This window comes from Hyla sarda, unplaced genomic scaffold, assembly GCF_029499605.1.
Source record: "Hyla sarda isolate aHylSar1 unplaced genomic scaffold, aHylSar1.hap1 scaffold_38, whole genome shotgun sequence".
Lineage (NCBI taxonomy): Eukaryota > Metazoa > Chordata > Amphibia > Anura > Hylidae > Hyla > Hyla sarda.
This window is the reverse complement of record NW_026610399.1, coordinates 1,049,997-1,073,332: the sequence shown is the minus strand read 5'-3', so window position 1 is coordinate 1,073,332 and position 23,336 is coordinate 1,049,997. Positions and strand designations below refer to the sequence as shown.

The 23,336-nt window shown below is 46.7% G+C and overlaps 1 protein-coding gene across 2 annotated transcripts in view; it reads left to right on the top strand.

The window, feature by feature from the left end:
* The first annotated feature begins 129 nt into the window (after positions 1-129).
* The window catches only part of SYT10 (synaptotagmin 10), a 51,146-nt gene continuing 27,939 nt past the window's right edge, over positions 130-23,336 (top strand). The window contains exons 1-3 of one of the 2 annotated variants that reach the window (XM_056553741.1): positions 130-403; positions 10,371-10,728; positions 21,234-21,798. In XM_056553741.1, the coding sequence (XP_056409716.1) occupies positions 247-403; positions 10,371-10,728; positions 21,234-21,798 (1,080 nt within the window). In that variant the 5' untranslated portion in view covers positions 130-246. Of the gene's footprint in view, positions 404-8,442; positions 8,579-10,370; positions 10,729-21,233; positions 21,799-23,336 lie in introns of those variants that run through there. The other variant, XM_056553742.1, reaches the window with a different exon arrangement.

Below are 23,336 nucleotides of genomic sequence, written 5' to 3'. Positions count from 1 at the left end.
CCCCTGCCCCCAGTGTTGTGCCCCTTCTGTAGAGCCCTCTCCCCCCCGGTCTCCAGGTGTGTCCTCCCGGTGCTGCCCCCTAGCTGTCGTTCTCTCTCTATACATTATCAGGCGGCGCTGCTCCCGGCTCAGTCTCCTGTCAGTTCTCTCAGCTCCGTCCTGCCCGGCGCATGGTGCCCGCTGCTGCTGCCGCCTCCGCCGGACGATCTCCCCGGGTTCCAGGCGCTGTGGGCGGCCATGACCTAGATGACCGTGGACGGGATGAGTTTTCACAAGGAGGACGGTGTGAGCCTGTGCCAGAAGGCGCTGCAGATCGTGTCCGAGCTCTGCCTGGGGGGGCAGGTGGAGTGGGACAAGTGCACCGGCATCTTCCCCCGGAGCAACCAGGGAGCGGGCAGTACAGGTCAGTGCACAGGAGCAACCAGGGAGCGGGCAGTACAGGTCAGTGCACAGGAGCAACCAGGGAGCGGGCAGTACAGGTCAGTGCTCCGGAGCAACCAGGGAGCGGGCAGTACAGGTCAGTGCACAGGAGCAACCAGGGAGCGGGCAGTACAGGTCAGTGCCCCGGAGCAACCAGGGAGCGGGCAGTACAGGTCAGTGCCCCGGAGCAACCAGGGAGCGGGCAGTACAGGTCAGTGCACCGGAGCAACCAGGGAGCGGGCAGTACAGGTCAGTGCACAGGAGCAACCAGGGAGCGGGCAGTACAGGTCAGTGCTCCGGAGCAACCAGGGAGCGGGCAGTACAGGTCAGTGCTCCGGAGCAACCAGGGAGCGGGCAGTACAGGTCAGTGCCCCTGAGCAACCAGGGAGCGGGCAGTACAGGTCAGTGCACAGGAGCAACCAGGGAGCGGGCAGTACAGGTCAGTGCTCCGGAGCAACCAGGGAGCGGGCAGTACAGGTCAGTGCCCCGGAGCAACCAGGGAGCGGGCAGTACAGGTCAGTGCCCCTGAGCAACCAGGGAGCGGGCAGTACAGGTCAGTGCACAGGAGCAACCAGGGAGCGGGCAGTACAGGTCAGTGCACCGGAGCAACCAGGGAGCGGGCAGTACAGGTCAGTGCCCCGGAGCAACCAGGGAGCGGGCAGTACAGGTCAGTGCCCCGGAGCAACCAGGGAGCGGGCAGTACAGGCCAGTGCCCCGGGTCCGGAGCCCACGTCTGCTGCACTACTCCGGCTCCACTACATTCCGACATTACCTCGACTCTGCCACAACCTGAAACTACAAACCAAGATCCGGCTCTGCTACACCTGACACCCCGACACTACTCCGGCTCTACTACACCTGACACCCCGACACTACTCCGGCTCTGCTACACCTGACACCCCGACACTACTCCGGCTCTGCTACACCTGAAACCACGACACTACTCCGGCTCTGCTACACCTGACACCCCGACACTACTCCGGCTCTACTACACCTGACACCCCGACACTACACCGGCTCTACTACACCTGACACCCCGACACTACTCCACCTGACACCCCGACACTACTCCGGCTCTGCTACACCTGACACCCCGACACTACTCCGGCCCTGCTACACCTGCCACCCCGACACTACTCCGGCTCTGCTACACCTGACACCCCGACACTACTCCACCTGACACCCCGACACTACACCGGCTCTACTACACCTGACACCCCGACACTACTCCCGGCTCCGCTACACCAGACACCCCGGCACTACTCCCGGCTCCGCTACACCTGACACCCCGGCACTACTCCCGGCTACGCTACACCTGACACCCCGGCACTACTCCCGGCTCCGCTACACCTGACACCCCGGCGCTACTTCGGCTTCAGTATAACCCGACACTATGGCACCGGCTCCGCTATAACCCTGTGCCGCCCCCAGCGCAACAGGTGCAGGAAGACAACTGATGCTGCCCGAACTACTGCAGCTCCGCTATAATCCTTATCCTACACCTGTACAATGGCTCCGCTACACCCGGGCATCGGCACCGCTACACCCCAACACCCGGGCATCGGCTCCGCTACACCCCAACACCCGGGCACTGGCTCCTCTACACCCCAACACCCGGGCACCGGCTCCGCTACACCCCAACACCCGGGCACCGGCTCCGCTACACCCCAACACCCGGGCACCGGCTCCGCTACACCCGGGCACCGGCTCCGCTACACCCCAACACCCAGGCACCGGCTCCGCTACACCCCAACACCCGGGCACCGGCTCCGCTACACCCCAACACCCGGGCACCGGCTCCGCTACACCCGGGCACCGGCTCCGCTACACCCGGGCACCGGCTCCGCTACACCCCAACACCCGGGCACCGGCTCCGCTACACCCCAACACCCGGGCACCGGCTCCGCTACACCCCAACACCCGGGCACCGGCTCCGCTACACCCGGGCACCGGCTCCGCTACACCCCAACACCCGGGCACCCGCTCCGCTACACCCCAACACCCGGGGACCGGCTCCGCTATAACTTGGCTCTGCTGCTTCATTCTGCCCCCAATATACACAATACACATCTGCCATCTACCTCCTATACCCCAATATATATATATATATATATATATATATATATATATATATATATATATATATATATATATATATATATATCTATCTATCTATCTATCTATCTATCTATCTAATCTATCTAATCTATCTATCTATCTTCTCTATATACTTACCTTCTGCCCCTGGCACCTACCACCCTTCATCCAGATCCCCAATACATTCAGTCTCTGCTCCCCAATATTTGCTCCACAATCCCCCCCCCCCACGAGTTCCTCCTGTGTCCCCTCTATGTGGTCTCTCACCCTTCCTGCACCCCCCTCCTCACCACTGCTCCTTAACCTCCAGCCTCCTCACCACTGCTCCCAAACCTCCAGCCTCCTCACCACTGCTCCTTAACCTCCAGCCTCCTCACCACTGCTCCTTAACCTCCAGCCTCCTCACCACTGCTCCTTAACCTCCAGCCTCCTCACCACTGCTCCTTAACCTCCAGCCTCCTCATCACTGCTCCCAAACCTCCAGCCTTCTCACCACTGCTCCTAAACCTCCAGCCTCCTCACCACTGCTCCCAAACCTCCAGCCTCCTCACCACTGCTCCCAAACCTCCAGCCTCCTCACCACTGCTCCTTAACCTCCAGCCTCCTCACCACTGCTCCCAAACCTCCAGCCTCCTCACCACTGCTCCTTAACCTCCAGCCTCCTCACCACTGCTCCTTAACCTCCAGCCTCCTCACCACTGCTCCTTAACCTCCAGCCTCCTCACCACTGCTCCTTAACCTCCAGCCTCCTCATCACTGCTCCCAAACCTCCAGCCTTCTCACCACTGCTCCCAAACCTCCAGCCTCCTCACCACTGCTCCCAAACCTCCAGCCTCCTCACCACTGCTCCCAAACCTCCAGCCTCCTCACCACTGCTCCCAAACCTCCAGCCTCCTCACCACTGCTCCTTAACCTCCAGCCTCCTCACCACTGCTCCCAAACCTCCAGCCTTCTCACCACTGCTCCCAAACCTCCAGCCTTCTCACCACTGCTCCTAAACCTCCAGCCTCCTCACCACTGCTCCCAAACCTCCAGCCTCCTCACCACTGCTCCTTAACCTCCAGCCTCCTCACCACTGCTCCTAAACCTCCAGCCTCCTCACCACTGCTCCCAAACCTCCAGCCTCCTCACCACTGCTCCCAAACCTCCAGCCTCCTCACCACTGCTCCTAAACCTCCAGCCTCCTCACCACTACTCCCAAACCTCCAGCCTCCTCACCACTGCTCCCAAACCTCCAGCCTTCTCACCACTGCTCCCAAACCTCCAGCCTCCTCACCACTGCTCCTTAACCTCCAACCTCCTCACCACTGCTCCCAAACCTCCAGCCTCCTCACCATTGCTCCCAAACCTCCAGCCTTCTCACCACTGCTCCTAAACCTCCAGCCTCCTCACCACTGCTCCCAAACCTCCAGCCTCCTCACCACTGCTCCTTAACCTCCAGCCTCCTCACCACTGCTCCCAAACCTCCAGCCTCCTCACCACTGCTCCCAAACCTCCAGCCTCCTCACCACTGCTCCTAAACCTCCACCCTCCTCACCACTGCTCCCAAACCTCCAGCCTCCTCACCACTGCTCCTAAACCTCCAGCCTCCTCACCACTGCTCCTAAACCTCCAGCCTTCTCACCACTGCTCCTAAACCTCCAGCCTCCTCACCACTGCTCCCAAACCTCCAGCCTCCTCACCACTGCTCCTTAACCTCCAGCCTCCTCACCACTGCTCCTAAACCTCCAGCCTCCTCACCACTGCTCACCAATATCTCCCCATCCTTCCATCCTCCACACCACTACTCCCCAATATCCTCCCAATCCTCCGGCCTCTAAACCTCTGCTCCCCAGTATCCCCTAAACCATTAGCCTCCTCACCACTAATCTCCAATATCTCCTTAGGCTTCCAGACTCCTCACATCCTGCATTCCAATATCTATATAAACCTCCTGTTTCCCTATCACTGCTCCCTACTATCCTCCCAAATCTCCAGCCTCCTCACCACTGCTCCCCAGTATCTCCCCATCCTCCAGCCTCCTCACCACTGCTCCCCAGTATCTCCCCATCCTCCAGCCTCCTCACCACTGCTCCCCAGTATCTCCCCATCCTCCAGCCTCCTCACCACTGCTCCCCAGTATCTCCCCATCCTCCAGCCTCCTCACCACTGCTCCCCAGTACATCCCCATCCTCCAGCCTCCTCACCACTGCTCCCCAGTATCTCCCCATCCTCCAGCCTCCTCACCACTGCTCCCCAGTATCTCCCCATCCTCCAGCCTCCTCACCACTGCTCCCCAGTATCTCCCCATCCTCCAGCCTCCTCACCACTGCTCCCCAGTATTTCCCCATCCTCCAGCCTCCTCACCACTGCTCCCCAGTATCTCCCCATCCTCCAGCCTCCTCACCACTGCTCCCCAGTATCTCCCCATCCTCCAGCCTCCTCACCACTGCTCCCCAGTATCTCCCCATCCTCCAGCCTCCTCACCACTGCTCCCCAGTATCTCCCCATCCCTCCAGCCTCCTCACCACTGCTCCCCAGTATCTCCCCATCCTCCAGCCTCCTCACCACTGCTCCCCAGTATTTCCCCATCCTCCAGCCTCCTCACCACTGCTCCCCAGTACATCCCCATCCTCCAGCCTCCTCACCACTGCTCCCCAGTATCTCCCCATCCTCCAGCCTCCTCACCACTGCTCCCCAGTATCTCCCCATCCTCCAGCCTCCTCACCACTGCTCCCCAGTATCTCCCCATTCCTCCAGCCTCCTCACCACTGCTCCCCAGTATCTCCCCATCCTCCAGCCTCCTCACCACTGCTCCCCAGTATCTCCCATCATCCAGCCTCCTCACCACTGCTCCCCAGTACCCCCCCACACTTCCTCCCAGTCCTAATAGAATATTATCTTAGCAATCCTCAAAGCTTCCCCCCTAAATCCACCACCCGCCCATATTTTGCTGGGACTTGTGGTTCTGCTGCAGCGCCTTCCACTATACAGGGCAGCAATCTCAAACCTGTTGCTCTTCAGTTGTTGCAAAACTACAACTCCCAGCATGCCCTGTTAGTGTGTGAGCTGCATAGTAAGTGAAGAAGCATCAATGTATCTGGATGTATCTCCCCCATAATAGAACATTTATGAATGTAGCACAGCGAGCATTGAATGGAGCGGGGGCTGGGCGCTGAGCAGAGGATTCTGGGGATTTTTAGAATCTGTTCCATTTTTTTTAGTTTTTTACAATAATAAGGACAAACAAGACAGAAGCAGCCGAGTGTGAACATTCTTCAGCGGCCCCAATAATCTTCACAATGCGCATGTAGCCTCAAGCGGCATGCTGGGAGTGGTAGTTCTGCAACCACTATAGAGAAACCTTTTTCTGACCGCTGTCTTAAAGGGACATTACATAATCACCAATGTTTGTTACGATGTTGAAAGATATTGACTCAATTATTTTTTTGGTACCATTCAGGAATCTGGGAAAGTTGGGTGAAATGTGTTAATAATGGAGGATTCTGCATATAGAAGCCATAGATTGTAGTGATGGTCATCCCACGGCTGGTGGAACTGGGGCGGTGACACCACGGATCAATGGGCACTTGATATATGGGGCACAATATACAGGATATGTCCTCGGCTGCTATAGAAACAGGATTTATGAATACGGCCGCGCTAAGGTGCAATTGTGACAAACACTCAGCTGTTAGAGCAGGATAGTTTCTCTACCTATAGCAGTATTTCCCAATCAGGGTGCCTCCAGCTGTGGCCAAACTACAACTCCCAGCATGCCCGGACAGCCTTTGGCTGTCCGGGCATGCTGGGAGTTGTAGTTTGGCCATAGCTGGAGGCACCCTAGTTGGGAAACACTGGCATATAGTGTAAACAATAATGTTTCCATTCACTGACAGCAAGCGGTGACTTTGATAACAGAATATTACAGATCTTTTCATTCTACAATGATAACATTTCCATTACATAAAACACTTTCTAATTCTGGAAAAGCTGGGTGATAATATGGCTGCCGTTACGTCTCTGCTGCCCTGCATGGAAGGCAAATGTATCTAATTATAGGAATAGAAATGGGCACAATAGTCGCTGTCCAGGGGTCAAGGAAATATGTGACAACCCTAATGGTGGGTGTAGCATAAGTCACCCAGCTTTCCCAGAATTAGATTTAAATTGTATTTAGAGATTTGTTTGGATTCAGGAAAGCTGCCTGACAATATGCCCTATGTTTTGGGATTGCTACCCATCTGTCCTAGACCCCCAAATGTCCATTAGAAATGGTTGTGAACAGTAAAGCAGGGATGCTTGTCAGGAGTCAGGAAAAGCTGGGTGAAAATATTGCCAAAACCACCACCTCTTGAGATAAGTGCCCATGTGTCCTATATTTATTAATGCCAATTGTGTTTTATAAGAAATTGCATGCCAGGAATCAGGAAAAGCTGGATGACAGCCCTTATGGTGAATATGGCCGGTGTTGCAACTCTACTTTTCTTTATTACTGAATGGCAAATGTATCTGGTTACACACTGGTATATAATTTATTATTTAGTAGTCTAGGAAAGCTGGGTGACAGCCCTAATGGTGGCTACCACTTGGGATTACCACCCATCTGTCCTAAACCACTGAACAGCCATTAGAAATGGTGGTGAATAATAAGGCAGGTCTGCTTGCCAGCAGTCAGGGAAAGCTGGGTGAGCCCTCACGCAATGGCCATATTAGTCGCACTACACCACATTCATGGACCTGCTGACCCCATTATAAGATATTGGGGCTCTTATTCCTCCTTTATATCGATCTCTGGACCCATTCAGGTTGTCATGACAGCGGGAGAGACCATCCTGCGATACGGGGCGGGCATATTGGTGTCATTTACAGGGTTAATGTAAAGAGACAATGGGCATTTCTGACCCCATAAACCCCAGCATAAGAGCTCATCCTGAGGCTGCTGCCATGGCGACGGTTATACCAGCGAAGCCGCCTGTAGAGTCACTGAGCTGCAGATAATAGCCATTTACATGGGACTGCAGCAACGTATTTGTTCAGTAATTTCAGCCTCGCAAGATACTTATAAGTGCTCTGGCAGCACTCTACTATCTAAGCATGGAATTTTCACCATCAGTCTAAGCATGGGCGGGGCTTTCACCATCCATCCAAGTCAGGGCGGCAATTTCACTATCAATTTAAACATAGGAGGAGCTTTTCTCACCAACCTAAGCATGGGCGGGGCTTTCACCATTCATCTAAGCAGAGGCAGAGCCTAATGAACCCATCTAAGCATGTGTGGGACTTTCACTGTACATCTAAGAATGGGCTAATCTCTCACTATCCATTCGAGCATGGGTGGGACTTTAACCATGAATCTAAGTATGGATAGGGTTTCAGCAACCATTTAAGCATGGGCGTTGCTTTCACCAATCTATGCATAGGCAGGGCTTTCAGCATCCATCTAAGCATGAACAGAGCTTTCACTATCCATGTAAGCAAAGGCCATCTAAACATGAGTGGGGCTTTCAGCATTAATGGGGTACTCCGCCCCTACGCATGTTATGCCCTATGTTCTAAACAAACACCAGGTTCCTGCGGTCCTTGTGACGTCACGCTCGCCTCCTCCATTCATGTGTGTGGTAGGGAGCGTGTCGCCGGAATGCCCCCTCCAATACACAGGAATGGAGGTGGCGTGGCGTGAAACCATGAGGGGGCGTGGCCATGACATCACGATCATGGTCACTGGCTCTGAGCATTCTGAACAAAATGTTCAGGAGCACCTGAGTACCCCTTTAATCTAAGCATGGGCAGGCTTTTCACTATCTATCTAAGCATGGGCGGGGCTCTCCTCAACACTGAACAAGCTTTAGGATTTCTCTTCTACACAACATTTTATTAATGACTTGTACTCTTCCTGACGCCAGATATTTTATACAGTTCTTTCTCCTCCTGTATCGGCGGCGGCTCAGCTGTAATGTGATACATTTCTCTAAATCCTCCAGAACATAATAAAATGTCTAATTAGATCTTCAGACGACAGCGAGAAAAGGTCAGAGACATAAACCGCAGAGAAGACAGCAAATAATTGGGGGAAAGATGGGTAATGGCTTCAATTAAAAGTCACCGACTAAATCACCACAGGGCGGAATAATTCTACCATTCCTGTCCATAGGGGGCAGTATTATAGTAGTTATATTCTTGTATATAGGAGCAGTATTATAGTAGTTATATTCTTGTATATAGGAACAGTATTATAGTAGTTATATTCTTGTATATAGGGGGCAGTATTATAGTAGTTATATTCTTGTATATAGGAGGCAGTATTATAGTAGTTATATTCTTGTATATAGGAGCAGTATTATAGTAGTTATATTCTTGTATATAGGAACAGTATTATAGTAGTTATATTCTTGTATATAGGAGCAGTATTATAGTAGTTATATTCTTGTATATAGGAGACAGTATTATAGTAGTCATATTCTTGTATATAGAAGCAGTATTATAGTAGTTATATTCTTGTATATAGGAGCAGTATTATAGTAGTTATATTCTTGTATATAGGAGCAGTATTATAGTAGTTATATTCTTGTATATAGGGAGCAGTATTATAGTAGTTATATTCTTGTATATTTGAGGCAGTATTATAGTAGTTATATTCTTGTATATAGGAGCAGTATTATAGTAGTTATATTCTTGTATATATGATGCAGTATTATAGTAGTTATATTCTTGTATATAGGAGCAGTATTATAGTAGTTATATTCTTGTATATAGGAGCAGTATTATAATAGTTATATTCTTGTACATAGGAGCAGTATTATAGTGTTATATTCTTGTATATAGAAGCAGTATTATAGTAGTTATATTCTTGTATATAGGAGCAGTATTATAGTAGTTATATTCTTGTATATAGGAGCAGTATTATAGTAGTTATATTCTTGTATATAGGAGGCAGTATTATAGTAGTTATATTATTGTATATAGGAGCAGTATTATAGTAGTTATATTCTTGTATATAGGAGCAGTATTATAGTAGTTATATTCTTGTATATAGGAGCAGTATTATAATAGTTATATTCTTGTACATAGGAGCAGTATTATAGTGTTATATTCTTGTATATAGGAGCAGTATTATAGTAGTTATATTCTTGTATATAGGAGCAGTATTATAGTAGTTATATTCTTGTATATAGGAGCAGTATTATAGTAGTTATATTCTTGTATATAGGAGGCAGTATTATAGTAGTTATATTATTGTATATAGGAGCAGTATTATAGTAGTTATATTCTTGTATATAGGAGCAGTATTATAGTAGTTATATTCTTGTATATAGGAGACAGTATTATAGTAGTCATATTCTTGTATATAGAAGCAGTATTATAGTAGTTATATTCTTGTATATAGGAGGCAATATTATAGTAGTTATATTCTTGTATATAGGAGCAGTATTATAGTAGTTATATTCTTGTATATAGGAGCAGTATTATAGTAGATATATTCTTGTATATAGGAGCAGTATTATAGTAGTTATATTATTGTATATAGAAGCAGTATTATAGTAGTTATGTTCTTGTATATAGGGGCAGTATTATAGTAGTTATATTCTTGTATATAGGAGCAGTATTATAGTAGTTATATTATTGTATATAGAAGCAGTATTATAGTAGTTATATTCTTGTATATAGGGGCAGTATTATAGTAGATATATTCTTGTATATAAGAGCAGTATTATAGTAGTTATATTCTTCTATATAGGAGAAGTATTATAGTAGTTATATTCTTTTACATAGGATGCAGTATTATATATGGGTGTTGTAGTACTGCAACAGCTGGAGGCACCCTGGTTTGGAAACAGAAGGATCTCCTAATGTCTTGTCTTTTCCCCCCACAGACATTTCGGTGAGTCTCCTCGCCGTGGTGGTCAGCTTCTGCGGTTTGGCGCTGCTGGTGGTCTCGCTCTTCGTCTTCTGGAAACTCTGCTGGCCGTGCTGGAGGAGTAAACCCGTCACCTCCGTGACCAATGGCGTCCCCCCATGCGTCCCCAGCGCCCCTCCTGAAGTGACCGAAACCGAGGAAAAAAAGGAGATAAAACAGAACGGGAAACAGTCGGTGAAGATGCAGGAGGCGGCCATGAAGATCAGCCACACGTCCCCCGACATACCGGCCGAGGTGCAGAACGCCCTGAAGGAACACCTGATGAAGCACGCCCGCATGCAGCGCCAGATCACCGAGCCCACCTCATCCTCACGGTAAGAGGCCGCGTGATCATGACCGTATGTGACTACCTTGCTTTGCTGGTCAGTGTTGTCATAGGGACGCTGTGATGATCCCAAATCATCCATATCCATATCCGCATTCTTAACCTGATCTAAAGCCACATGGTACATGAACCTTATTTGGAAACAGGCAATGTCCCTATGGCAACTCGTCCTGTCCTATGCTCTGGCCATTCAGTGTTGTCATAGGGACGTTGTGATGATCCCAATTCACTATCCATATTAATGCCCACATACTTCTAACTGATCTAAAGCCATATGGTACATCAACCCTATTTGGAAAAATGCAATGTCCCTATGACAACACTTTCTGTCCTCTGCTCTGGCCAATCAGTGTTGTCACAGGGATGCTATGAAAATCTCAAATCACCATCCATGTCAATGGCCACATCTTTATAACTGATCTAAAGCAACATATGATGTGGACCTTATTGCAGATAGTTATTTGGAAACATGCAATGTCCTTATGACAACACTTCCTGTACTTGGCTCTGGCCGCTGGGTGTTGTCAGAGGGACGCTGTAAAGAGGAGAAATCACCATCCATTTCAATACCAAAATCCTTATAATTGATCATAAGCTACATAGTACGTAGACCTGTTGCAGATAGTTATTTGGAAACATGCAATGTCCCTATGACAACACTTCCTGTTAGTCTGGTTAAATGATTTCAGAGAAGTCTCTAAAATCCCTGTCTATATAAACAACTATATCTACATGACAACACGTCCTGTCATCTGCTCGGCCAGGTCATCGTGGTCACGACTAGTTTGCAGACATGACTCTGGATGGTGATTTGGATCTATGCAATATCCCTATGACAATACTTCCTGTCTTCTTCTCTGGCAGTTCAGTGTTGTGACCCTGAATCCAAAACCTCTATCTTACCAAAACTTACTTATTTCTATTGGATAGCATGTGACTGTTTGTTTTGCTTTGGATATATACAGTGTCCCTATGACAACACTTCCGTCTTCTGCTCTGACAATTCAGTTTTGTCGGACTTTCAATCCAAATCCACTATCGATTTCACCTCATCTTCTTATTGCTAGTATGTGGTTATTCATGTACTTGTTACTTTTGTCGCATGCATTGTGCCTATGACAACACTTCTGGTCTGGCAATTCAGTATTGTTATAGGAACATTGAATTTAAAACCAACATCCTTACTTATTTCAGCTAGCTGGTATGTCAACCTTAATATGGATTGTATTATAAATCTATGCAATATCCCCATGACAATTCTTTCTGTCTTCTGCTCATTCATTTCAGTGTTGTCACAGGGACTTTGAATCCAAAATCACTATCTACATCAGTACCTAGGTCCTAACTTCTTTCAGCTAGCTAGTATGTGGATAGTCCATGAAATATCCCTATGACAATGCTTCCTGTCGTTTGAGCTGTTAGTTCATTGTTGCCATGGAAACCATTAATCTGATACCACTATCTACATTCTAATGTATTTCAGACAGGTAGTGTTTTTGTGATCATGTGAATGGTGATTTGGATCTATAATGTGTCCCTATGACAATACTTCCTATAACGTGTCCCTATGACAATTGTTTTTGTAACGTGTCCCTATGACAATACTTCCTGTAACTTGTCCCTATGACAATGCCTCCTGTAACTTGTTCCTTTGGCAATACAACCTGTAACTTGTCACTATGACAATTTTTGCTGTAACTTGACCCTATGACAATACTTACTGGAACTTTTCCCTGTGACAATACCTCCTATACCTTGTCCCTATAACAATACTTCCTGTAACTTGTCTCTATGACAATACTTCCTATATATTGTCCCTATGACAATACTTCCTGTATCTTGTCCCTATGACAATACATCCTGTATCTTGTCCCTACGACAATATGTCCTGTAACTTGTCCCTTTGACAATACTTCCTGTAACTTGTCCCTTTGACAATACTTCCTGTAACTTGTCCCTATGACAATACTTCCTGTAACTTGTCCCTTTGACAATACTTCCTGTAACTTGTCCCTATGACAATACTTCCTGTATCTTGTCCCTATGACAATACATCCTGTATCTTGTCCCTACGACAATATGTCCTGTAACTTGTCCCTTTGACAATACTTCCTGTAACTTGTCCCTTTGACAATACTTCCTGTAACTTGTCCCTATGACAATACTTCCTGTAACTTGTCCCTTTGACAATACTTCCTGTAACTTGTCGCTATGACAATACTTCCTGTAACTTGTCCCTTTGACAATACTTCCTGTAACTTGTCCCTATGACAATACTTCCTGTAACTTGTCCCTATTACAATACTTTCTGTAACTTGTTTCTATGACAATGCTTTCTGTAACTTGTCCCTATAACAATACTTCCTGTAACTTGTCCCTATGACAATACTTCCTGTAACTTGTCCCTATGACAATACATCCTGTATCTTGTCCCTATGACAATACATCCTGTAACTTGTCCCTATGAAAAGGATTCCTGTAACTTGTCCCTATGACAATACAACCTGTATCGTGTCCCTATGACAATACTTCCTCTATCTTGTCCCTATGACAATACTTCCTGTATCTTGTTCCTATGACAATACATCCTGTATCTTGTCCCTATGACAATACATCCTGTATCTTGTCCCTATGACAATACATCCTGTATCTTGTCCCTATGACAATGCTTCTTGTATCTTGTCCTTATGACAATACATCCTGAATTTTGTCCCTTTGACAATACATCCTGTAACTTGTCCCTTTGACAATACTTCCTGTAACTTGTCCCTATGACAATACTTCCTGTAACTTGTTTCTATGACAATGCTTTCTGTAACTTGTCCCTATGACAATACATTCTGTATCTTTTCCCTATGACAATACATCCTGTAACTTGTCCCTATGAAAATGCTTCCTGTAACTTGTCCCTATGACAATTCAATCTGTATCTTGTCCCTTTGACAATACTTCCTGTATCTTGTCCCTATGACAATACTTCCTGTATCTTGTCCCTATGACAATACATTCTGTATCTTGTCCCTATGACAATATATCCTGTATCTTGTCCCTATGACAATGCTTCCTGTATCTTGTCCCTATGACAATACTTCCTGTATCTTGTCCCTATGACTATACTTCCTGTATCTTGTCCCTATGACAATACTTCCTGTATCTTGTCCCTATGACAATGCATCCTGTATCTTGTCCCTATGACAATACTTCCTGTATCTTGTCCCTATGACAATACATTCTGTATCTTGTCCCTATGACAATATATCCTGTATCTTGTCCCTATGACAATGCTTCCTGTATCTTGTCCCTATGACAATACTTCCTGTATCTTGTCCCTATGACTATACTTCCTGTATCTTGTCCCTATGACAATACTTCCTGTATCTTGTCCCTATGACAATGCATCCTGTATCTTGTCCCTATGACAATACTTCCTGTATCTTGTCCCTATGACAATACATCTTGTATCTTGTCCCTATGACAATACATCCTGTATCTTGTCCCTATGACAATACTTCCTGTATCTTGTCCCTCTGACAATATGTTTTTCTACTCACATGTCCACCTTTCTTGACCTTGTTAGTTGTGTACGAGGGGCTCCGCTGGGGGTTGTAGTAGAACCTGCGCTCTTATTTAACCCCCTCACAAGTCGTCTTTTCCTTTTTGATCTCCTTTCTTGAGGCTTCGAGTGCTCTCACCGTCCGTCGTGATTCTCTCCGTACATGTTGTGCTGTTATTTACATTGAAGTATTTACTGCGTTGAGTCGTGCCGCCGCCGCCGCTGTTCTCAATAATTGGAACATGATGTCTCTCCTGCCCCGTCTTCTAATTGGAAAGAATGGGTCACGGACATGTAAAAAGTAAACACAAAAAACATCAACCTGCAGAGTATCTCAATGACACCGTCGCCGCCGTCGGCACGGAAGCATGGCTATGTATTACAAGGACAGCAGCTGAAGCATGTGACTCATCCGTATAGTACGAGGTCCGTAAGCTGACAGGATATTTATAGTTTTGGGTTTACCGTCGCGGTTTAGCGTGGGTTTGGCGCTATAATTGGCCTCACGGTATACCCTTTGCCTTGATAACCACATGATGGCCACTATGGCCATGTGACGATCTTAATATGGTGGCTAGTGGTGACAAGTGAAGATTTTACTTTATCGGAATGGCGCGTTCTCATATATCTACGCCTATAATTTAGGAACAAAACCATCTCCCAGTCCGTCCATTCATGCTCTCACAATTGAGAAAGGAAAGTCTTCGTAGGCCGCCATTTTGTCTCCTCCCTTGACACTGGAGGTGGGGCTAATGAACCTAGACAAACTAAGCCCCATCCTTCCAGTTAAGCCCTGACCAAGCGGATGTTTTCCAAGGAAACATGAAACAGACTTGTGGCCCTTATTTATCAGGCCCAACTCACACTTGCATCATGGTCGTCATTGTAAATCGGGGCTTCCAAAACTGCCTGATGCAAGAGTAAACAGAGCCTAAAATGTCCTTGTCTCCATAGCAACCAATCTGAGAACACTTATTGGAGATTGATCAAAACTTGTGCAGCAGAAAAGTCGACCAACTCCCCATAGCAACCAATCAGATTCCTTCTTTAAATTTTTGAAAAGGTTGTTACTATGGGCAACTGGTCAACGTTTCCTCAGCACAGGTCTTTATGGATCTTCCCCATTGACCCCACCCCCATATAAGTGTGTAGTCAAAGCCCCTCCCCTTTTCTAGATGGGACTAATTGTCTAATTTTTCAATTAACTAATATTGACGGTGTTCTCTTTTAAGCTCTACAAGGCGGGATAACATAGACGCGAGTTCAGAGAGCGCCGCCTGTTTATTCATTCCTCGCTTTGTATCACAAATTTTTGGGAACAGTGAAAACGTATAATTTTCTGCAGCGTTAGTCATTTCTGAGCGTCAGTGATTATCGCGGGATTCGGCGGCTGGCCGGCCTTCCAGAAGTGCGTTATGTCCACAGAGAAATATAAACAGCAGTTCTATAGTGTGAACCCAGTGGTTAGATCATATCCCCTTATTGGGGATCCTATTGGGTGTATAAATAAAGTTGGTTGAAATTGTGAACATTTTTTCATAGAAAAATTGTTGCACAGCCTCACACTTTCCGCAAAATATGCAATTTGTGTTTCAAATCTTTTCCATCTCGTTCTAATACTCCTCACAGCTGATTACTTGTTACAGTCATATCCGGTGTAGACTTTAAGCTGCTAAATGCATCAACACAGCCCCGCCCCTGAGCTACTGAGGCGACGCCCTAGCTTATACATGCAGCATATGTGATGTATATAGGGGTGCCTTAAGCATGCGAGGCAATATAGGACAGTAAATATTTCCCTGAATGATGTCCTCTGCCGCAGCACACCCTTATTTTATTGCCATAGTAAATGCTTGGATTTATTCAAAAGAACACTAAAGAACAGAGGAACATAGCCCCACCCCTGAGCTACAAAAATCACTGCCCTAGCTAAAACATATGGTCAAGAGCAGAGCTTAAATAAACTAATCGCTGTTACAATGCACTCTTCTTTATTACAAAATGTTGTAATCCTTAATTCTTTCCTATTCCAAAACAGTAAGGCGAAACCTAGCCCCACCCCTGAGCTTCAGAAACCCCACCCTAATTTATTCATATGGCCAAGAGCAGGGTTAAAATAAAGTATTCCGTCATAATATATCCTTCCTTTATTGAAAAAAAAAATTGGATTCATTTATTCTTTCCTATTCCAAAACAGTAAGGAGGGACATAGCCCCTCCCCTGAGCTACTAAAGCCCCACCCTGGCTTATACATGCAGTTAATGTGATATGTACATGGGTGATTTTTGGGCATTGTAGGAGAGAAAATACTTCCCTAAATTATATCCTTTGGCACAAACTAACTTTACAGCTGTGGCAAGATTTTATATTCATTCAAATGCTTTCTTTTTCCAGAGCTACTGAACCCCACCCTAGCTTATACATTCAGTTCTTGTGCTATATACAGGGATTCCATTAACATAAGGGGCATTGTAGGAGATAGATATCATCCCCCCAAATGAAATCTTCTGTAACAGAATATTGGATTCATTCAAATGCTTTCTTTTTCCAAGACACTAAGGGGTGAACATAGCCCTGCCCCTGAGCTACAGAAGCCCCACCCTATTCATAGGGCCAAGACAAGTCGTAAATAGGGTAAAATCTGTCACTACACACCCTACCTGTATTGCTCAATTGCTAATTTTAATTTATTTATTCTTTTCTATTCTAAGACAGTGAGGAGGATCATAGCCCCGCCCATAACATGAGAGTCCTCTGTCACAGCACCCCCTTATTTTATTGTCATAGAAAAAGTTTAGATTCATTTGAAAGCCTTCCTATTTAAGAGGATTATAGCTCCGCCCTTGAACTACAAATACCACAACCTAGCTTTTTCATATGGCCAAGAGCATGACTGTTTTCATCTGCAGGATTCTTCGGAACTTTCACTGCTGTTCTTCAAAACAGTAAAGAGGAACATAGCCCCACCCCTGAGCTACCAAACCCCCACCCTAGCTTATTCGTGTGGCTAAGAGCATGGCCAAAATAAGGTATTTCCTGTCTGTCTTCTTCTACAGAATTCTTCAAAACTTTCACTGCTGTTCTTCAAAACAGTAAAGAGAAACAAAGCCCCGCCCCTGAGCTACCAAAGCCCCACCCTAGATTATAAGATCGAAACAGGGATTACATTAGCACAAGAGGCATTGTAGGAGATCACTGTCACAACACGGACTTCCTTTATTGCTAGGAAGATTTCATTTAGATGCTTTCCTAATCGAGGACACAGAGGAGGAACATAGCCCCACCCCTGAGTTAATGAAGCCCCACCCAGCTTATACTTGTGCCCAAGCATAAAAAGGTATTGTAGGAAAGAGAATATCTCTCTTGATATCTTCACGCTCACTGATTGTGCCCTGACCAAGACCCATGATGCCCTCTCTTAGTCTTGGTAGTAGGGTCCGTCTTGAGTAGGCCAGGTAGTAGAGTCCCTCTTGAGTAAACTTGTGCCCTTTACTTTCTCGTTTCATGTTCTGATTTTCCATAAAAACTGTATAAAAACCAACAAATACATCATAATGGATAAAACCCTGATTAATCAAAAAAAAGAAAAAAGAAAAAAGAATTTGGCAGAATGTTCTCTTTCATCTGTCAGGGCAGGGGAGGACATGACCGCCATCACGCAGGGTAGCGGGAGATTGGTGACACACGTGAAATGTTTATGAAAACTAATTACAGAGGAACACGGAAAGTTCAGACACCTGAGAACAATGGCGGGAGGTAATTTACGACACCGAGAAGCAATTTCCTTATGCTAATTTGATAGACAAAAGAACTAAATTAATTGGATGGAGAGGAACGTATTGCTATAGAATGGGGGGGGGGGGTGCTGCACATCTCTTTGGCGCAGGTTGCGTACTGTCTGTGCCCGCAAGTACAATAGAAGACGGGGTGTTTATCGAGTCATTGTGTTCTTGGTTTATTGGTGTTAAATTGGGCAAGTGACGGAGACAACAAAGGCGGTGGAACCATCTGAATGTCGCCCAAGTGCTATGGTCATGTGACTTCTATTGTTTCCTATGGAGAATGTTCTCAAGGAGCCTTTACAAGAATTAAGGCCATGCCCAACCATTTATTTTTCCTTAAATCTAAATAGGTCAACAAATTTTGTTCAATAATTTTTTAAAGGGGTACTCTGCCCCTAGACATCTTATCCCCTATCCTTCAGATAGGGGCGGAGTACCCCTTTAACAGTTCTTTATATGGCTTGAGATTTGCTTTTCTGATACAGAGCTCCAGACCTCCTGCAGTAAGAGATACACTACACTGAAACTCTGTAACACAACCTCAGGAGAGGAGCTCACCAATTTAGAGTTACCTCGTGGGAGGAGCAGGGTCACCAGCTGCACAGAATATTTCAGGAAAGGAGTGTTCTGCTCTTTGGGGGCGGATTATAGGTTGAAAATAATTAAGTGGGAGCAGGGCTGGTGTAAGGATCTTTGCCACCGTAGGCAGAAGCTAATATTGTCTCCCCCTTGACTCTGCCCATTGGTCTGCCCTTTGACATGCCCCACCTTACTTCTGGGGTGACACACTGTAGCAAACCCCCTCCTCATGTAATCACCTTACTTCTGTGGTGACACACTGTAACATGCCCCCTCCTCATGTAATTGGCGTACTACTGGGGTGACACACTGTAACAAACCCCCTCCTCATGTAATTACCTTACTTCTGGGGTGACACACTGTAACATGCCCTCTCCTCATGTAATCTCCTTATTACTGGGGTGACACACTGTAACAAACCCCCTCCTCATGTAATTACCTTACTTCTGGGGTGACACACTGTAACAAACCTCCTCATGCTGCTGGCTGAGTGGTTTGGATGCTGGTTGTCTAACTTTCTTGCAACAGACAGAGGAGCGCCCCCACCAAGAGGGTGCTCTAGGCGGCTGCCTATTTTACCTATAGGCAGAGCCAGCCCTGAGTGGGAGGGACAGTGGTTCCAGCAGCACAGAGTAGTATAGGAGAGGAGTGTTTTTATCTTGGTCATTGACTGAGTAACAGACAATGGAAAGGGCTGAGTTCCCAGCAGCAGAGAAGAGGAGAGGAGTGTTCTGCTCTTTGGGGGTGGACCACAAATACATTTTTAGTGGGAGGGACAGGGTCTCCAGCAGCACAAAGTATTTGAGGAGAGAATTGTTCTGATCTTGGGGAAAGGGGGTAAAGACTGAAAGTTACAAAGTGGAGGGAACAGGGTATCCAGCAGCACAGAGTATTTTGAGAGGAGAGTTTGCTGATATTCTAATAAGGGGATTGGGGGGTACAGTGGGGGAGCACAGAATATATCAGGAAAGTTTATGAATATTTCAGGAGTATTATGCCTTTGGAGGGTGTGTGTGGGGGGGGGGGGGGGGGAGACTCCGTGTTGTGTATATAGTGGAAAGAGAAGGCTATCGAGTACTAGCACAGAGTATTTCAGGAGAGGAGAGTACTGCTCTTTTGGGGTGGATCACAGATTGAAAATTATTTAGTGGGAGGGGCAGGGTCTCCAGCAGCAGAGAATATTTCAGGAGAGCAGTATTCTGCTCATAGGGGGTGTGATTGTTTAATGGGAGGGGTAGGGTCTCCAGCAGCAGAGAATATTTCAGGAGAGAAGTATTCTGCTCCTAGGGGGCGTGTCACAGACTTAGTGGAAAAGTGGGGGAGCCTTGTTCCCAGCTGAACAGAATATTTCAGGAAGGGGGTGTGGGGTAGACTGGAAGCTATATATAGTGGGAGGAGCAGTGTATACCGTACTAGTGGAGAATATTTTAGCAGATATATGTTCTGCTCCTTGGGGGTGGAGCCTAAATACATATTTTAGTGGGAGGGGCAGAGTTTCAAGCAGCACAGAATATTTCAGGAAAGGGTATTATACTCTTGGTTGGAGGTGGGGCAGGGCAGACTGGAAGTTATATGGTGTAAGAAGCAGGAAATCTAGTAGTAGTGCAGAGTATTTCAGTAGTGGTGATCAATGCACAACCAAGTTGGAGACCAGTAGAGATGGCAACAGGAACCTTGGTCATTCACAATAATTCTTATTTTAAAGGAGTATTCTGGCGCTAAGACATCTTATCCCCTATCCAAAGGATAGGGGATGAGATATCTGATCGCGGGGGTCCCGCCGCTGGGGACCTCCATGATCTTTCACGCAGCACCCCGTTACCATCAGTCCCCGGAGCATGCTTGCTCCGGGTCTGATGACTGGTGACAGCTGCCGTGCCCCCTCCCATAGGCTTGTATTGAGGGGGCGGAGTGTGATGTCAAACGGGGGCGGAGCCTTGACGTCAGAATGCTCCTGCCCATTGATCGCCAGTCATCAGACCCAGAGCGAACATGCTTCAAGGACTGATGGTAACGGGGTGCTGTGTGAAAGATCATGGGGGACCCACCGGTGGGACCCCTGCGATCAGGCATCTTATCCCCTATCCGTTGGATAGGGGATAAGATGTCTTAGCGCCGGAGTACCCCTTTAAAGAGGTATTCCAGCTTTATACATCTTATCCCCTGGTGACTCCCTCGATCTCAGTGCAGCCCCTGGCATTCTGTGCCGGGCGCTTCCTCTGAGACGGGGACGTGACGTCAAGCCATGCCCCCTCCATTCATGTCTATAGGAAGGGGCGTTATGGCCCTCATGCCCCCTCCCATAGACAAGAATTGAGGGGGCGTGGCCTAGACGTCACATCCCCATCTCAGAGGCAGTGCCCAGCACAGAATGCCAGTGGTGGGACTCCCCGATCATACATAATATCCCCTATCCTTAAGGGATAAGATGTATAAAAGCCGGAATACCCCTCTAAGTTATACTGCAAGCAAATTTGAAATTTCCAACTTTATTTTATTTATTTATTTTTATTCCTTATTCTGAATGTTAGGACTTTTTTTTATTATTATTTTAAGATTTTTGTTTTATTTTCATTTCAGGCACAATTCCTTTAGAAGACACTTACCCAGGCAAATGCAAGTGTCCAGCGTGGACTTCAGCATGGGCATAGAACCTCTTCAGAGAGGAGAGACCACCACCAGCATCGGCAGGATCAAACCGGAATTATACAAACAGAAATCCGTAGACTCCGAAGACAACCGGAAGGAAGACGCCAAGATATGCGGGAAGCTCAACTTTGCCCTCCAGTACGACTACGAGAACGAGCTGCTGGTGGTCAAGATCCTGAAGGCCCTGGAACTGCCGGCTAAGGACTTGTGTGGGACCTCGGACCCCTACGTCAAGATCTATCTCCTCCCGGACAGGAAGAAGAAGTTTCAGACACGGGTGCACAGGAAGACCCTTAACCCCGTGTTTGACGAGACCTTCCAGTTCCCGGTGGCCTATGACGAGCTCAGCAATAGGAAACTTCATTTTAGTGTCTACGACTTTGACCGCTTCTCCAGACATGACATGATTGGGGAGGTTATCCTCGATAATTTCTTCGAGGTCTCGGATCTCTCGAGAGAAGCCACGGTATGGAAGGACATCTACTGCGCCACCACAGTAAGTACTATCTTTAGGCCACCGATATTAGCCACCACCCAACTTTCTCAGGAGAAGATTTTCAGAACAAATGTCTAGTGAAGGTTTTTTTGTATTTTATTTATTTTTTGTATATAATGGATAAATGCTCTTTGCTGGGTTCAAAAATGTCAGCTGGCGCTTTACAGTCTTCGGGGCCTTCATGCAACTTTGCATTAAGTCATAATATTTTGGAAATAATACATAAAACTAACAGCCTTTGGCAGTCCGGACATGCTGGGAATTGCAGTTTTGCAACAGCTGGAGGTGCCCTGAGTGGGAAAACACTGGACTACAAATACATATTTTTACATGAAGACCAGAACATAGACCAGAAATATCTATGATCCATTTATAGGTGTTCGGATGCAAAGTTGGCTCCTTTAGTTACTGTTGTAGGTTGGGCACTGTCCGGTGTTTCTCATCACCCACACATAATTCTTTGCCCATTCTGTGAGTTCAGAACGCTGGGAGCGGGCTGCGGGGGTTGTTGTGACATCACGGCCACGCCCCTTGTGATGTCACACAATGCCCCCTCAGTGCAAGTCTATGGGAGGAGGAAGCGTGGCATTCTCCACGACCCCCAGCCCGCACCAAGCGTTCGGAACAAAACGTTCTGGACACTGGGGCAGTGGAGTACCCCTTTAAGCGTTGTGATAGATAAAAAGGGGTGATAACATGAAGAAAAGTTCCTGCAACTTTCTCCCTATTCAAGGATCACTAGAGGCTGTACAGAGATCACAGTAACAAGATGTGATAATATGAAGAAAAGTTCCTGTTTTGTTTTTCTCCCTTTTATCATTTGGGTCTGTACAGGGCAGAGATACCAGTAGCAGGCTGCAATTGTTTAGAGGGGTGATAACATGAAGAAAAGTTCCTGTACCCGCCTCCCTTTTCTCAGGTCACTAGAGGCTGTACATAGGTGATAGTAACAAGCTATGATTGATAAGAGGGGGTGATAACATGAAGAAAAGTTCCTGTACCCGCCTCCCTTTTCTCAGGTCACTAGAGGCTGTACATAGGTGACAGTAACAAGCTATGATTGATAAGAGGGGGTGATAACATGAAGAAAAGTTCCTGTACCCGCCTCCCTTTTCTCAGGTCACTAGAGGCTGTACATAGGTGACAGTAACAAGCTATGATTGATAAGAGGGGGTGATAATATGAAGAAAAGTTCCTGTACCTGCCTCCCTTTTCTCAGGTCACTAGAGGCTGTACATAGGTGACAGTAACAAGCTATGATTGATAAGAGGGGGTGATAATATGAAGAAAAGTTCCTGTACCCAAAAATATGAAGAAAAATTCCCATGTCTCACAATTGACTGCATTGTTAGAAAATTAATCTTACTTTCCTGGGGGGGGGGGGGGGGGAAATGATGGTATAATATAAGTCCCATTCTGATATTTGCTATAGGGCCCCCTTTCTTCTATGAAGCCATATATGGAAGGGATGGGAGGAATAGTCTTTGATTAGTAAAACAGGGTGATAACATGAAGAAAAGTTCCTGTTTCCCTTTCCT